Genomic DNA, 18,029 nt, shown 5'->3' on the forward strand with positions numbered 1-18,029 from the left:
TCTCTAGCCAATCCACTTAGAGTTTCCATCCAAAAGATTTATTATTAAGTATGTTTTTCCATTTACAATTGTATTCAAACGGTCTCTGGCTTAGCTAGGCTTAAAGACCTCTATTTCAATATAAATCATTAATCTTTAACAAAGCTGATAAAGCCCAGGGGAGATTAGATTAAATAAGCCCGGTTAATTATCAAAGGTCACAAATGAAAATAGTTGGGGGGGGGGGGCATTAATTAACGTGTTAGTATTTAATTGCCAGCTGTATTTTGGACCAGTTATTGATTCCTCCAATACATGTTGGGAAGTCTAAATATTACTGCAGCAAAATCCAGCGATTTTACTGATGCAGACTGAAATGAAACAAGCTTTTTGTATTCTCCTGTTACAGAATGCTCTCCTTATGATCTGCAAGTGTGCTAGTCTAGTAGCATTGTTAGTCTGGTACCATTGTGTTTTGACACTTTCTCTGATCTAGAAATGGCACTTTCATCAGAGGAGCTGTTACTGAATAAGCACCTACCCCCATCCTATAATAAAATACTCCATAAAGTTGTGCTTTCTCTTACACGGTGTATTCTATAGTAAATATAAATACCTAATCATAGCTTTTCAAATCATTTGTATTTATCTTAAGAAAACTCACGGGATTTTAAATGGAATATAGATAGGGAAACTGTTCAGAGTGTCAATGAATAGTATCTAGACTGCAAAAGACTAGAATAAACTAGAATAACGTTAGAAAGAAAAAGCTAGAATATGTGCCAACACTATGGGGTTTTCAAAGTAAGTGTGTTTTCTTGATTGTGTATCTGACTTCTCAGTCTTCCTAAGGAAATGCTATTGAGCAGAACAGATTTCTGTGCTCTTGTGTGTGTCATATCCTAAAACGAAATTTCAAGTTTTTAGCTAAAGGCAACCTGAGTTTGTTCCAGCAGTCGTTTCACACTTCAGAATGCCTGAAGAGTGGCAGAAACCCTCGTTACAGTGCGAGGGCTGCTGAAAACAATTAAAACATTTCATAGTTTCTGTTCATCATAGTTATTGTAAAATAGATTAGACATTCTGTCACCATAATAGTGAAGAATGCAAAGAATTAAATTGTATTTCATATTTGCACAGCATTGCTTTTTACCCTAAAAAACAGAATCTGAGTGTGGCATATGGCTTTATTCATAATAGAGAACATTTTTCATTTTTAAAAACTGGTATCCCCCTAACAGCATCAATTCCGCCAACCAGAACAGTTTTATTTTGGACCAACTGCAGAGTGATAAAAGAATCTATCTTTGTAATAAAAAAATGGGGTTCATAGCTTTAGCTCAACACTTCTGTAATGGTCGCAGTGATGGGCTGGTGCTGAGCTCGTGCTGGGAGCGAGCTCCAGACAACTGGAAAAGAGCATTGTCATTTTTATGTTGCTGAAGAATTATCCTTCCCTAATGGTTTGAGATGGTCTTTATGGTGGCATTAACATCCACTGTGAGTGACAGACAGACCTTCGCTGGCTGCAGCGTCAGCAGAAGCGTGCTCCGGCAGCTGCGGCTGGGCGAGGGTGCTGGTGGGCTGCCTGCCCCCACCTTGGCACGGGGCAGCATGGACCGGTTCTGTGTCCATGGAAGTCTGGGATTTGTGATTTGTGGTTTTTAAAGACCTTGGTTTGCAGAGAGTATCCTTACAGTCTTCATACACTGGGAAAATATACGTGTATTATATTTTATATTAATATGTTAATATGAATTAGTTGCAATATGTGGAGGAGAACGGTGCTTCAGAAGTGATATCCACAGAGGCACTTTGTTTTCTGTTACCTTAAAGGAGATCACTTTTTCAGGGGAAAAACCATCTCAACAGACTAAGAATGCCAAGCGCTGAGTCCGGTTGCTTGATGTGTCTTGTTTCAAATTCATTATTAGAAAAGTCGGTAAATTCACTGTATAAAAAGCAGAGACAGAACAGCAGCTGAAGACTGAGGGGTCTGGCAGGGTACCAGAGATGGGGATGTTGTCTGAAGTTCTGTGTGCTGTTTCTAGGTGATGTAGAGAACGCTGATGGGGGAGCACAGGGGGAGTGAGGGGACTGGGAATAAATGATCAGCATCCTCCTCTCCTTCATGTTTGTGCCAGGACAAGGCTTGGGAAACAGAAAGAGGAGAGCAAAGGCGTATATCTGGTGTGGTTCCATGGTATTCCAGATTTCTCCAAACTTCACATTTTTTGTATCTTCATTGTTGCCTTTCCCTAATTGGATTTAATAAACCTTGGATAAAAGTCCTGCTGGTGTGTGAGCTAGGGCTCAAGGGGGCTGTGCTGGAGCCCTCACCCGCAGCCCAGGCCGTGACTGTGCTGCTGCTCTGCAAATAGTAAATTAACCTGCAACGCCAACGAGGCTTTGGTTGCTACATCTTCATTAAATGCTGTGAGTGATCTTTGGTTTTACCAAATTTCATTTTAGATAAATCTTATCTTAAACTTGCGACGTGGGAAAACTTGCAGTGTTTGCAAGTGCAAGCTGAGATTTTAGTAGCTTTTCTCTATTTTCCTTCATTGGCAGACCCCTCGGTAGGAGACTGCAATGTTTTGTAACTGGGAGCATCGCGCACCCGTCTGAGAGCTGTTAGGTTTCTGAACTTTTTTCACAGACTGCAGTTGAGTATTGAAATGGTTCGTGTTACCAAAGTAGTGAAATCTATCGTCGAAACTGTATTCTGGAAAATACTGATCATGCTCTTCTTTGTGAGATGCCGTAACTGTTATTTCATTATTACAGTGACCAGCGCGTGTCAGTTGCTGCGCTGTCCCAAATGGCTGATGAGCAGTGGACAGGGAGATGTGGCTGCAGCAGCAGCCAAGGCGACGGACCAGTCATAACTGCTGAAAAAGGATGTTTGAACTGCAGCATGCCAGTATAAGTAGTAGCGATGCATCTGTCCCTGTAGCATCTGTGTGTTTTCAGATGGAAAGATAAGAAAAATTTCCGGCACGTGTCCCGTGGGCAGTAGTTCTGCTTTTGGTTGCTGGTGGGTTTGGGAGATGGGAAGAGGAGGTGGGGTGCTTGCTTGGTGGGTTGGTATGTTTTTTATCTGAGTCAGAGGCTCGTAGGCTGGTTTTCTGCAGGCAACAGACTGAAACAACGTGTTGTTTACTTTTGCTGAGTTTTTCATATTCTCTTGGGGGAAAAAAATGAGGTTGCTTTATGCTATTAAGGTGCTGGGACTGGGGGGACGCCTGGGTCAGTGAATCTAATCCCCTTATACCGCAGGCTGCTCCGTCATGTAATCCCTTCCATAAACTAATCGAGTTTCCTCCTTGAAGGAGCTGTTTTCTTTCGCAGCAGCTCTGTCGAGGAGGCAGTGTGAGGACAGCAAGGCTGCACAGGCTGCACACCCGCTTTGTGTTTCTGAATGCGTTCAGTCATGGTTGGTACCCATTTGCTCCTGCAAAGAGGGGCTGGTGAATTACTCTGTTCCTTAATCGTGTACTAGGAAATTTTCTAGGCAAATAATTAAAAGTAATTGGCCTCTAGTAAACTAATAGCCAGTTTTTATTTACTTGCTTATTTTCACCTGCCTATATCCTTTACTAGCTCCTTCCACCTCCTATTTTTCTAAAGCCTGGAATGCCATGAGATTGTAGCTAAGTGTGCTTACCCTCCTTGAACATATCTTTAATTCTCAGTCCTACTGTCCTCCCCTCCCCATGAATTTACTGCTGTTTTGATAATTTTATGTGCAAACGTATTTAAATCCCTCTGACCTGGGCTGATTGAATTTTGCTTTAACTTTGGTCTGGCAATTTCCATTTCCATTTTGTTATTCAGGATGTTATCTTTTAGCTTTTGCTAAAACTGAAGCAAAAGAATTATTTTTAAGTCCATGCTTAATCTCTCCACCCTACCTTTGTGAACAGAGGTGCTTTCATTTTTCTTAGGGTATGCATGCGGCTAAAGATGCTTTGCAGCAGGTTTGCTGCGGCTTCCTTCCCAAGGTGCCATGCATCTGGGCAACTCCCACTTCACCCCTGCCCAGCTGGGTTTCCCAGACATCGCTTCTTTATGGCCAATTCCTTTTGTTCCTTGTAATTTTCCTCCTTGTGCTGTCTAGCCTTTCACGGGGTCATTTCTCATTTTGTTAAGAGGTTTTATCTGCAAGCATTTTTCTACCTGGGATCAGAAAGGAATTTCTAGATACTATCGCTTTCCTTTTGGTAAAAGGCAACGTTAAATGTCCTTGACATTAAACCGCACCTCCTTGTCCCAGCCGTCTTTAATAGCTTGTATTCTCCAAAGATTTCTCTTTTGAGGATTAGAGCTGTGGTTACAAGTCTGTGGGATTTATTCTTCCACTTTATTTAAACTCACTCAACTGCTGATTCTCTAACGCCGGATTATTTCCAGCAGTCGGCTTTAGCATATGCTCACCACTGCTAAACAAAACTGATTCTAGAAGAACACTGTGGGTTTTTTCCTCCCATGACGATGCAACGCAGATACCTGCACCCCTCATCCTGCGCCTGCCCTTCCTGCACCCTCATGGAGCCGGGCTGTTGCCCCAGCACCCGCGGGCGCAGTTCTCTGTTTGTAAACTCTCTAGTTGTCTTTATCCAAATCTGACTTTGCAGATAAATAGATTTCCTTGTGTCATCCCAAGAACACTTTCTTCTACCTTTCTCAAAGTAGTATTAACCCAGACAGTTTCTTTTACCCATGTTATCATTTCTTACTTCCCTCTACCCCACCACAATGCTGGCGTAGGATGCAGCACTCTTCTCCAGGTGCTCTCTGCCCGGCTCCCCTGGCTCCAGCGCAGCCTCTGCTCTGCCTTCAGTCACGGTTGCCCCCTTCCAGGACTCGTTGCATTGCTTACAGGCAGAGCAGAATACAGAATTGTTATTTCTCCCTGGGAGTATTTGCTGTCAGGCCGTGACTGATACACCCCTTCTGACAGCATCACTTAGCCGACCGCTGCTCTCAGCAGCATTCGTACTTTTTCCATGTGCTGAATACTTCTGCCATCAAATACTTTCTTGGTTGCCCTGTCTAGGTGTTTTCTTTCTCCTCCTGTGCACAGCTGCAGAGACCTCCTGAGATTCTCCCAACCTTCCTCCTTTCTCTCGATGTAGGCTCGTGCCTACATCACCAGAATAGGCAGCTCTGAAGGTAACAGCAAGGATCCTGTACGCAGCGATCCAGAGGGCACTGAGCATGTAGAGGGCAAACTAGGAGGTCGTGTGAACGCATTGCTTTTCCTCTGGTTTATGAAACAAATCTAAAAAGTTCTGCTGAAGGAGAGTTCTCCACTTGAAGGCACAGAAATGGCACAGAATATCATGTTTTTCCATTATACTTTCTTTTTTTTCCCCCACAATCACCCTTGAAAATTTAAGCAGTCCTGATACTGTAGGATTGGTATCCCAGCAAAATTAAGTACAGATACTGCCACTCTTTCCTACACATCCCTGCCTCCCAGTGTTACTAAGTCATTAATATATTTTAATTTTAATGAACCAGCCTAGTGTGCTTATAGGAAAACCAGCTGGTTTTGTTTTTTCTCTATAGACCTGAACAATTTCATGAATAAAGATTTGCAAAGAGTTTTAGAACTTGAAACTAGAAATATATCCATCTCTCCAATTCCTTGATCTAATAATGTATTTTAAAAATGAGATTTTTGCAAGAATAATACATGGTATTACCGCCTTCGCTTCCAGCCTCAGTGATGCTACAGTTCTGTGAATTTATGCTACCTTGAGCACCTACAATTAAGTCTAGATCCAATGTTTCCAAAAGAGGTATGATCCTAGTAAAATCCCTGCTGCTTTGGGTATGGTATTTTGCCTTTTAATGAAATATTGTGCTGATTGAGTATGTTAATTTACTTGATTGTTGCAAAGAATGTTGTTATTCTGCAGCAAGAGGAACCTTTTATTTTGTAGGCAGCCATAGCAACAAGAAGGATTGACTCCTAAATTCACAAGAAAAAGATTCTGTTATTTTAGGGTAGCCAGAAAAATAACTTTTGTCATCATTGCACAATGCACCTGAAGCAAAGCTGCTAATCATACCTAAGAAGCAGGATGTAATTTCTCAGAATGTAAAGATTCGGAAGACATTGAAGATGACTAAATCAAATTCTTATAAAATTCATAAAACATTTGTTAAAATACAAAATCGAGGAATTCCTAATAAGTCTTTGTTTTTTCTGAGTCTCTTAACACCATTTCTCTTTCTCCTGCTAAAATTGAGGTTGCTCTATGCAGAAGTACTCCCTTCTTTCATAGAGGACATCTGTTTTTTCGAGACTGCTGGAAACCTTTTGCTGTATTGCCCTGGCAGGCTCTTGCAGGGTCCCTTGCAGGGAGACCTCGGCCAGGACCTTCACTGTGCCTCCCCCCTAAGAAAGTGGAATAGGTGTCTTAAGGAGATTAATGCAAAACTCACAAATACATCACTACGGCTATTGCACAGCTTCCCAATGCACGCCAACGTAGCAAAGTCGATGGGCCTGTAAAAATTAGACATTGCTGAAATCAATTTAGTTCATCAGCCTTCACTGCACAATCGTTATTTCTGTAGCTTTGTGCTATTTTGCTTTGCGTCTCTTAAATATACTGAGAAACCCTGTTTGCGCCGCAGCCGGTTAAGCAGGAACCTTTGTCTGAAGCACAACGCACCCCCCAAAAGAATCTTCTACCATCGTTTATGTTCTTCCCGACTATCAGGCTTGCTGGAAGCAGCAGCTCCTGCTCTCCTGCAGCCCAGCTCCCGAGCGCTGCAGCAGGGTGGGCAAACTGCACATCCCCTGGGATGCTCCCGGCCGGAGCAGGATGGAGAGCCCCCTCCTCTCCACCTTGCCTATCCCACTGCCCCAATTCCATGGTGGGAACTGGTGAGGGACGTCTTGGGCCTGAGGGTCTGACGCCTCTGCCCACAGCTCTCCCTCTTGCCACTGCCGCGTACATACACTAGCCCTATACAGGGGTAGGAAACCTCCATAGTAGACTTTAAACCCTTTTTATATTAAAGACTGCTCAAGATGTCACCAACCTTCATGGATTTTAAATTTTAAATAAAATAGTAAAGTCAGAGTAATACAGTTCAAATTCCTTTTTTTTTTTTTAAATGTGAATTGCCTGTATCAGCAATGATGTATTTGTCAAGATGTCAAATAAATACTTTTAGGATTGGAAACACTCATCTGTATTAGCAGAATTCTTAGCATCATTAATTTGGTAAAGAAACTTCACAACTGCGGGGGGCGGGGAAAGTATTTGTCTGTTATTTCACTTGGAATCATTTGTGCATCATATTAACGTGAAAAGTAATTGTAGGGGTAAAAAATGCAAAACTGGACAAGAGTGGAGAGCGTGTTCAGCAATTACCTGCACATCCGTTGTTGTCAACTAGCTTATATTTTTTTTCGTTAGTTTCTTGTTATAGTCAAGATATGGTCAATGAACTTTTGAGCTTGGTAATTTTGTTAAATCTTTTTTATTAAGGGTATTGAATTGCTACATTAAGATGGTAGCTTGCTTCTCTGCAAGATTGATTGGGTCTGGTATTTCATTTTGCATAGCACTATTCAAAGCTAATAAAAAAGCACAGAATAATGAATTTTAAAATGAAATTACAATGAAAAGCCACAGGTGATTGTTTCATTAGACTGAATGCTGGAGAATTGTGCTCTTAACTTTTCCTGTTGTTTCTATTGGTTGCCCCAGGTGAAGCAAACATCTTCAAAATGTGTTTGATGTTTTTGAGAAATGTTTTCTTCTGGAGGGGCTTCAATAATTAAAACTATGTGCATTTTTAAAAGTTCACTAAAGCACAAAACGATTACTTTAAAGAGCGTTCTTTGTTCAAAACTGTTACCTTCACTTATATTCGTCACAGGCAATTATATTCAATAAAGTGAGCCAAACCCCCTTACTCTAGCCAGGGTTCAGTAATACCCAGGAAAAATGGTTTTGAGCTTGAGAACTCCAAGGGTGGCTTTGCCATGGTGGCAGGCAAAAATATTTGCATTTTCGGAGTGTGACGGTCCCCATGTGGTGTACCGGTGACACGTGAATAACATAGCTGGGAAAAGACAGACACTGATGAGCAGTTCATAGGCACTGAAGTCTGGTCAACTGCATGTTTGTCACAGGCCTGTGATGGCCAGCCCGGTCTTTAAATGAAATTGTCGTGTCTGTTGCATGACTGTTTGCTGTCTCATTCTGTATTTGTCTTCCATGTGTGATTAACACCCAAATGTTCTCTTTTTTTTTTTTTTTTCCTTTTCCCTTTTTGTAGAAATTATTGAGCCTACTACCTCTAGTCCTGTCTCAAGCCCAGGTCAGTATCCACATACATTCACGAAGTATGTTTGGGTACTTTTTCGCAGGGACCCATAACCGATGCATTGCCATATCAATAACCGGAATTGAATACGGGCGGCTTTGTTGTGGTAGTGCTGGACTGTCTCCTTCCCGTCTTTGTGCATTCATTGGTTTGCCTTCCCTCCAGGCTTCATGTGTTGTTGTCCTCTTCTTAAACTTCCCCGTTTGAGAAACCCCCTCCCCGCATCTCTGTTTCTCTGCCATGCAGCCTCTGCCCACGGGCGATGCTGTGCGGTGGATGCTCACAGGGCAATGCAGCCGCGCGGTGTCATCGCTGTCTTTTCTTTGTGATAACCTGACTCTTCTCTGGTGTCACTGTAAACGTGAACGTTGGTTTGAGGCTCACAAATGTCTTGCTCTCTTGTCCCTGAATGACTCGTAGGATGGATCTAAGACCCCGACGTCAGGTCCTTCTCCTTTTAGGGTGCCAGAAGGTGTTCTCGAAGAGCTGAAAAGCCTGCCCTCGTGCTTGGCAGGTGGTAAGAGGTCCTGACTCCCCATTTTCTCAGGGGGTTCCCATCACTGCTCTGCAGCAGGATGCACTCGGTGGAGCAGGTCAGCCCAGCGCAGGCTATTGGGCAGGGGTGGCCCTGCCCAGAGCTTGCTAAAAGGTAGCTCCAGGTCAGCCTGTAACAATAGTCCGAACCACCTCCCAGAGGGTTTGGAAGGGGTAAGTCATGAGCGTCACGTACCGTGCTCTAGCTCCCGTCGCTCTACCTGAAACACCTGCCCTGAGATGCAGTTACGGTGTCAGACCCAATGGTCTGATATTACTTCCATGTGTGTAATGTGGTAAGATGTGCCATGCTCAGGTCTCCTCCAGGAAGGAGTCTGGGAAGTGTTATCAGGATCATCTGGGAGACAAAAACAAATAGAATTTTCCACTGGCAAAACCTACACATGAAGTGTACTTTTATTTCTGAATTAAGATAAAAAAGATTAGAAAGACTGTGCCAGAAAGCCATAGTGACTGAGGTAATCTACTCCCCAGTTAAAAATCCAGATTGAATAGAGAGTTACAAAAGAAAAACTAGGCAGCAGACTGTTCCACCCACCTTAAACCAGGAAGGAGTAGAAAGACAACTGTATAAACCTTCCATGCTTTTAATTAAAGGGCTTAGGAAGGGCAGCCTCTGGCGTCCTCTGTGGAGGCGCTCGGGGTGCACAGGCACTGCCTGCCTGCCTTCCCGCCTGCCCTTCTTCAGCAGCGAGTTTTCCAAAGCACTCAGTCTCTTTTACGTGCAGAGGATCTAGCGTGTCTGCAGTGCAAAGCCGTTCACGAAAGTGACCGAGCAATTTATGCATGACCACCCTTCATCACAGAATGCAGCAGCAGAAGGAGTAGGAGGGGAGGGATGGATTAACCTGCAAAAAGCTGATAGTGTTTGTCATAAAAGTTCCTACCCTTGTGATTTTTCACAGTTGCTTCAGACTACCAAGCAGCTGAAAATAAGCTAAGAAATTATTTTTATAGCTAACAGAAGCCAGGAAGAAGACAAGAGTCACGGGTGATGTGGCAGTCGTGCAAGGTGGTGATAGGAGAACCTCAGTCTATGTGTTGTTTAATGCTGGGTTTTGTAATTGGTTGAAATGTCCCCTTAGCCTGATAATATTCCCAGCTTTCTTCAGGGAATGATGGTTTGTGATGTACAGTTACAGTCGGAATGGGCTCTAGTAGCACTTTGGGTTTTAATCTCCACAAGTAAGCACAACACGGAAGCACAGTCTTTTCTCAATTTGAAAAATTGATGTTCAAGTCATATAGCTTTGAGATGTGTTTGAATTCACGCTGTCTGCAGAAATTTGCAACAAATGAGCAAAATTATATGTATTTTGGGGGGAGCAGGATGGAGACTGGGGAATGGAAATGAATAGCATTCTTTTATAACAATCCCTGCCTTATTTCTGGGAGCACAGTAAAACAGAGAGGTCCTTTTCCAAAGTATGGTATAAAATTGAGAATATGAAAACCTTTGAACACAACAGAGAAAAAATTTAGAGGAAGCTAAAGTTGCAATAGATATGAAACTACATGAGCTAATCCATCTTTAACTGACTGAGGCCAGTTTGCAGATGAAAAACAACATCTGTTCCCCTGAAAGACAATGGGAAGGTTTGGGGGTTTTTTTGGTGGTTTTTTTTTTAACGAAAAACTCTCAAAATGGATAATAACTTAGGGCTGAGTCCTTCCTTCTGGAAATCAGCACTGGTATCAGCAGTGGCGTTGCCATTGAAATGTTCTGTTTGCCTCACATAATTAAATAATGCTGTGTTAATCCCTCCACTTTCCTAACTTCAGTCAGGTGAACAGCTAGGATAATGCCATGGCAGTTGCTATGAAGTTATACAGCTGCAGAGGCAATTTAAAAGGTGTCCAGAGTGTCAGAAAATGAGTCCCTCGTGCTGCAGCATCAGCAGAGAAGACAGTAGGTTGGGGTGGGAGATCGTGGCAGAAAACCCGGGTTATTTGTCTGTAGCTGCTTATGACAGTAAAATAAATTTGTGGCTTCGTTTAAAGTTGGCGCAGGAGGTTTTAGCCAGCAGCGCCCACTGGATCTCTGTCTGTCTGCCCTGCTTTCCCTCGTGCACTGACAGCAATACAAAACACAGATAGTCCTGTAGAAACACATTTTTAACTCATGCCTTGCACCAGTCAGAATACAGAGCATCAGCCTCCTCCTTATTTAATCTAGGCTTTGCAGCAAGGTGGTTAATTACTACTCTCATTTACAACTTCACTTCGTTGCAGCTTCAATGGGTGTTTTCCCAGAGGTTTTGCTGCTGGAAGGAGACCGATCCTCCTCCAATGTTTCAATATCACGCCAGAGGTTACAGAAAAACACCAAAACTGAGTCAATGTTTAATTGCAGATAGATGAGGGAGAACTTCAGGCCAAGGATCTCCGATAAATCAAGGTCAGTGACTGATGGGATGGTCAACATTATCATCACCGGTAGTTTTCCAGGATCTTCCTTAACTCCCAGACTAGGAAGTTACTTTTTGTAGAAAGCGAAGAATCTGTAGTAATCCTGAAGATCTTGAAACCCCCTTCTTACTCTGACTCTGAACACACAGTAACTATCCTATTTTCAAAATATCTTTGAAAATTCTTTTCATTTTTATTAGTGTATATGAGTATAAGCTATGTATTTCTGTATGTGGAAAGGGGAGTGTAAAAGGAAAATGTCACCGACACCATAAGATGCTGAAACCTGAAGGTTTTGTCAGAGTCAAATGCCTCTGACTCCTACAGGTCCCTTTCCTTATCAGGCATCTATTTTCTCAGGGCTGCTTAAGCACTAACTAGCCAAAGAGTAATTCCCATCTAAACCGCTGAAGTACTTGCACTGACGATGAGGTTCCAGCATGTTCTACTCCTCTTGCAGTGTACAAACTCTGTCACCATTGAAAGTGGTACACACAAAAGACCTTCCATCTCACCAATTTTTCTTCTCACATTCAGTATAATTACTCTAACCAACTGGTTTGACCTTTCATTATTAAAAATTATTTATAAGATGCATGTGTAAAATTTCAGCACAGGACTTCTGACGTTTTCTAGATGTTCATACCCCATGTTCAGCATCCTCAAAATTACTTTCAGGGATTACCTATAAAAATATTTTGATTTTTAAATAATAACCCTTAAGGATTCCGTACCGTTCCAAGTAACAGAGACAAACCAAAAACATACATAACTTGTGCAAAACCCGACACTGTGTTTGAGAGCCGTAGCGACACACGTGTGCATTTCTCTGCTGGAGCCTCTTTTCACATTTGGGAGTTTGCTTTCTCAACTTAAGTGGTAATACTTAACGCATGTAGAATTAGCTGCAAAAGTTAAAAAACTGGGGCCACAGCTGATGTCTGTTTTGTCAGCCATTGCCAGGAGCTGTAGTCACTTACAGATCTTTCATCCCTTAGCATAATTAGTTCACAGGTGGTGCCTTGAAAAGCCTTTGAAGATGCTGCTGAATTCTTAACGCTGACTAAACAAGTAACAGTGACAGGTCAGAGAGAATAATCGCGGAATCTTCTTTAATTAATGGTTTCACATACTATGAGGGACTTTTATAAAAACCGGAACTGGAGAGAGAAGGACTTTAACTTATTTAATTTTCTCAGGAACAAAAGCATATTTTTAAATGAGCACTCTGGGCAGGTTGGAAGGTGGGGCAACTCCTTGAAATTCAGTTACTTCTCCCTAATCTGCCTCACTGCATATCTAATACATTTAATATGCCAGAATGCCCAATAATATCTAATTTCAAGCAGGCTCTATGTGTTTCATAGGACATATTTTTTTAAAAATCTCCCATTTTTTGTCCTCTTATGCAGCTGCAATTCCCATTTTAATCAGTAAATTATTAGTGTAAGGAGAATCTACAGGGTTGGACTCTGAATCTCAGAACTTTTGGCATTCTTTGTCGCTGTTAATTTTGTCTTTACTTGATGAAAGCATTATACACCTTGAGCTAGAGATTTCTGCATGTGGGCAGGAGACACATGGGTACAGCAAATAGTGGGGTCGCGATGAGCCCTGAGGCACAGGGGGATGCCTGGCCTCGAGAAACAGCTGGTTACTCATTTTCACCAGCCAACACTCAGACTGTTCTCTTTTTTTTTCCCAGTTTGTGGAATTTCTTCCAAAACACTAAACAAGCGTGATCAAGACTGAGGATAACAGGTCCTGGATCACTGCAAGTTTATCTTCCAGATCACATTAGAAACAGATGTCTGGCTGTTCAGAGAGCTTTTGGCTCTCCGTGGCCACCTCACTGCCTCCCAAATAAGCCCACCCTGGGAAGGAAGGCAGGGTCGCCCAGCCGCCCTCCATCTCCTTCAGCTGGTGGCTGAATCACCCTCCAACACCCAGCAGAACACCACCATGGGTTCTTTTGTCCCAGTTAACAGATATAAAAGCATATATCAGGCTACCGAGACTTGCTATGAGTAGGCTGGCGTCAAACAGGTAAAAGTTATCTTACAAAAAAAAAAAGTATTAGTCTTATATGTTAATTATTTTAAAGCTTTATGTTCATAACGTATTACAGACTTTTCTGTTGCATTTCAGAACTCCAGGCAGATGTGTAATTCCAGCATAGTCCTTTCTGCCAGAAAAGAATCATTTCTTTATTCACCCAGCATTATGCGTGTGCACAGTTTATCCAGTATCTAATGAGTTATGGTAGGAACACGCTGCAGAGCGGTGCAGGTTCCCAAACCAGGAATGCTTAGAATTATATACAGCTGCACTATGGGAAATAACTGCCTTTAAAGTGTTATACTCATCTTCTGTTGCAAACAGGTGAACTTTACATTTCTAAACCATTCTGTGAAAGCTGCATCCTTAAAGTAAAATCTGTGGAATTAGGTAAATGTTTCTGTTTAAGTAAAATGCATGTTTCAAATAACTCACAGTGTGTGCTCGGTGACATTCTGCAATATTTAAAGACTGCATCATTTCAGAGGACTGTTTGAACACAGTAAATCGTAAGTGTATTATTCACTGCTTGCTGAATAGATGCATCATTTAATATCAAAAGAGCTACTTTCTATCAGCTGAAAAATAGGATTAGAAATAGGTCATTTTTAGTCCATTGATTCCTACTCTATAAATCAGTATGTAAAATGCAGGAATATTTTTTGTGATACTGTATTGCCTACATGCCTTCTGTCATGGGGGATTTCAATATTAATGAGTTTTTCCACAAATATGAGAAGCCTGCTTAAAAGGAGAAGCTGCTTTGATACTCACCGATTTGTTTAACCGACAAAATCCAGGGTTTCACACCAAAATGAGAATGCCTGAATATTTCAGAATATAATTCATTGATCAGTTTGCTGAAACTTCACATTTTAACCAAGAAGCGCTCTTGAGAAATGCCAGGAAAGCAGTGCAGGGGACATCTGTGAAATAATTTCTGTAGTCTATGAAAAGGGTAGAAGATGTGGAAGGCAGGCAGAGATGCTCAGCTTACTAGCTGTTGCCGCTGCGGCGTTGACCCTTTCTCCTACCCAAGTGTGTCGGATACCGGGAGACGAGCCACATCTCGAGGACTTGCTTGGCAGGCTGACTCCTCCGGAGTCTTTCTGGGGGATGCTCACTACTGCACATAATTTCTCAGCTCCAAGGGATCTGTGTCATTGCTGTTGGTGGTTTATCTTTATGCAAATTCATTTACCTTATTGTAAATGGCATTGGCATTTGTTGTACATAAGCATATACCGTGTAGGAATGGCAGCATGGGAACCAGCACGCCTCTGAGACACAGGTGAGCTCTCTGCAACGCGGCACTACCTTCCCACAGTTAATGGATTTCTAAAAGGTAGACTGTTCTTTATTTATAGCTCTGGCATCTGTTTAATAATTCTTTGTAATTTATATAGATGAAGTACATGACCGTCTCAGTTCATGTGTTCTCTAGGCCTCCCCCCATCTCAGTCACAGGGTGGTACCCGATGCTGTACAGGTGGGGGGACCCTGGCAGAGGATGGAACCCCCGGGATGGTGCAGAGGTGCACGGGCTGGAAACATCTGCTCTAAGGGCAGGCTGGGGGTTGCGATCCATGTATATAAATTTTGTTCTTCGTCTACAGAGGTGATTACCGCTCCCAAGGTATGCCAGGGAATGAGATGTGTGAGTACCTTGTGGCTTGCACGGTATGTGACACTCCATTCAGGCTCACACAAAAGGCCACCAAAGCCATGAGCAGCAACGCAGCATGGTGTGCCACAGGCAGGGGTACCGCTCTGCAGCCCCGCACCAGCTCGGCAAGGGCAGGGGAAATGCACAGTGCAACCGCCCAGCCTCCATCGCTGCAAGACACCGTAAAGCTGCTCTAAAAGCCTGCGCATCTAAGGACATGTTCTGATCGAGCAAAGGGAAGCAGGAGATTCCAGAATGTGATTCATTAGCAGAAAGAGAGCAGTCTCTGTTTTTATTTATCACATAAGGGTATGTTTTCTGTGAAGGTTTTATCAGCCAGAATTGGCTGACTACAGTAATTCTTACAGGAATAAATATGCATATATCCAGCTAGATGAGATGTGTAGCCATGTGCAGAAATCTAAAAAGTATATATATAACTATATATCTGTAACTTCAGGGAGGGTCCCAACTCTGTGCAAAATATAAAAGAGCCTACAGCTACAGCTGGTTGGAAAGGATCTGACAAACTTGGATTGTTAAGGGAGGGAAGGCTTGGGGGAATAGGGGACTTGTCAGGAAATGCCTATTTGAAATCTCCATGAATATGTCAGTTTTAAAGAAATTCAAATAAAAGCCTGTTGAGTTTTGAGTGGGAAAAAAAAATGCTGGCTTCCTTCCAGGCTACCCGTCTCATTCCAGGCAACACTTCTTTTTTGTCTTTTCACTGTCTGAATTTCTCACCAAATGGAAATTTCAGTTTCTTGCCAGCTGCATCTAGAGTGTCTATGCAACATGGACAGTTTGATGCAGTTGCCAGCAATACCTCCAGCTAGGGATGAAAACCAACATCCAGAGATAATACAGGATCCACCATTTCCTTATTCTGAACCTAATGTTTAATGGCATATCTCTGCATCTTTATCTTTTCCTTATTATATACCAGTTGCAAGGCCCAGTCTACCAAACTGGTTTTTTTTAAACTGGTTTTCGTCCTTCTTTAAACTTTCCAGATGAGCTCTTAAGCATGCCGTCAGGCAACACAAGAAAGACTGTGTGATGTGTTTTTCTTCCAATAGTCTCTTCTGGGTTAAAGAAAACAGAACAAACATTTGTAAGTAAAAACATGATAGTTGGTAGGTAAAAACATGCCCTTCAGAGACTGTGATCATAACAGGTTTATGCAGCAGTCCTAAACAATTAAATATTGTTTTGTCACAAGTTGTCGCTGCTCCCAGGAGTGTGCCTTCTTGGTTTTACCCTGTTTTGTGCAGGAACGTACCATTATCGGAGACAGACCTTCCCCAGGCTTTGACTATGAGCAGGCAGAGGTCGTTCGCTCGTGGATTTGGGAGTGATGAATAAAACAAAGGTGGTTTGCTCAGAGCCGGACCAGAGCGCAGGGTCTGGGCTGTACACTTACACTGAAGACTCGAGCCACTTGCCCAGTGTCCTGCTGCACCGTGACCTTTGCTTTCTGGCAGGCCCAGCTGCTAACGAGAATTTAGGACCCAAATACCAAAATACAAACCCAAACAACCAGCTTGTTGAGGATACAAGGCAATCCTCAATGTGAGTGTGGCAGGACCAGAAGTTTGCATCTCTGAGCAGCGAGTCTTCACATGAACCTCACACCTAGTTAGAGCACACAATCTAGGTGGAAGGAAACACATTAAGAGCTCAGGCCCAATTTACTACATGCTGCTCCATTAATCCAGCAAGGCTTACAAGGAAAATTCACTTTGTAGTCCTTCCTGTGCTTTGACACCTGTTCCTGTACATGATTTTCATTAAGTCCAGATTTTAACTGAGCTTCTGAATTTTACAGTGCCACAAAAAAGTGCCACTGTGGGGCCCTCTGGTTAAAGTTTTAAAGGTGGTTTTCATTAAGATGAAAGTTTTGCAAAATATTTTACCATTTTTCAGCTGCTGAGTCAGACATTTCCATAAGAAAAAGCTGTGGGCATTAGGCAGCAGAAGACTAACCCAATGGATGAGTGGCAGCCTGCTCCCTCCCACCCACCCACCTCCATGCTGTACCTCATTGTGACCGGAGACGCTGGGTGATGGGATGTTCAGTGATGCCTGTCAGTTCGAGCACCAAGATGAAATGATTGACCTTGACATCTTTTGTACGTCCTCCTTCTCATTTTTGAGATACCGACTCAGCTTGCATTTCTCTCTCAATCATATTCCACAATGTCAGGGATGCATCTCTGAAAAAAAATTGATAGAACTTATCCTTCTTAATATCTCTGATTGCAACAGAAATGATTGCCTACCATTCAGCCTCCTTATTCAACAAGAGCAGTATATAAAACTACACTGAATGAGTTTTCTGCCAAACTGAGGTAATTCAGAGAACAACTTGGTTTTGAAAGCTCAAGAGCATGTTCACTTGAATGAACGGGGTATGGATTTTATAATAGGAAAACAGCGAATAATTTGAATAGTCTGCAGTAAATTGTCAAAGCACAGCACTCTGGTTATAGAGACATTTCAGGAATAAGTAATACCTGCAATGTTGTTTGTAAGGTTTCCATACCTACCGTCTCCTTAAGTCCTCCCCTCCTGCAATGTACAGTCCCACTTAGCATTGCATTTGAAATGAAAAAGGAGCCACGTTTTACTAAGAGATAGAAATCCTGCCCTGTTAAATGCAGATTATCACTATCCAGGTCCCATCCCGTTATTTGGAAAGTCCCTTCTGTAGAAACTTGAAGGGTTTTAGTAGTTAAGGGTTATTCACGCTACAAACTAGGGAAAAAATATTATTGTTTTTGGAGCAAAATGTCTCTTTCTCCCACGTGACTCAAAGACTGTCAGAGGCAGTTTTAAAGGCATCCAAGTCCATCTCTGTCATCCCAAAAGCATGGCTCTTTAGACAGGCATGACATAGGGTGTACACTCAAAACAAAGCACCCTTAATTCCCAGCGAGGTTAGAAAAAGGGAAAGCTGAAAGCTTTCATCACTGACTGCCAAAGTTTACCTACTATCCAGAGG

The 18,029-nt window shown here is 42.5% G+C and overlaps 1 protein-coding gene across 2 annotated transcripts in view; it reads left to right on the top strand.

Annotated features, from left to right (window-relative positions):
- NEGR1 (neuronal growth regulator 1) overlaps positions 1 to 18,029 on the top strand; it is a 293,921-nt gene that overhangs the window by 254,264 nt on the left and 21,628 nt on the right. Inside the window, exon 7 of one of the 2 annotated variants that reach the window (XM_037404657.1) lies at positions 8,290 to 8,331. The exons of the other annotated variant lie outside the window; for it this stretch is intronic. Within the exon in view, the coding sequence (XP_037260554.1) occupies positions 8,290 to 8,331 (42 nt within the window). The remainder of the gene's footprint in view (positions 1 to 8,289; positions 8,332 to 18,029) is intronic. 2 annotated transcript variants of the gene reach the window in all.

Source organism: Falco rusticolus, chromosome 11 (genome assembly GCF_015220075.1).
Source record: "Falco rusticolus isolate bFalRus1 chromosome 11, bFalRus1.pri, whole genome shotgun sequence".
In the NCBI taxonomy this organism is placed as follows: Eukaryota; Metazoa; Chordata; class Aves; order Falconiformes; family Falconidae; genus Falco; species Falco rusticolus.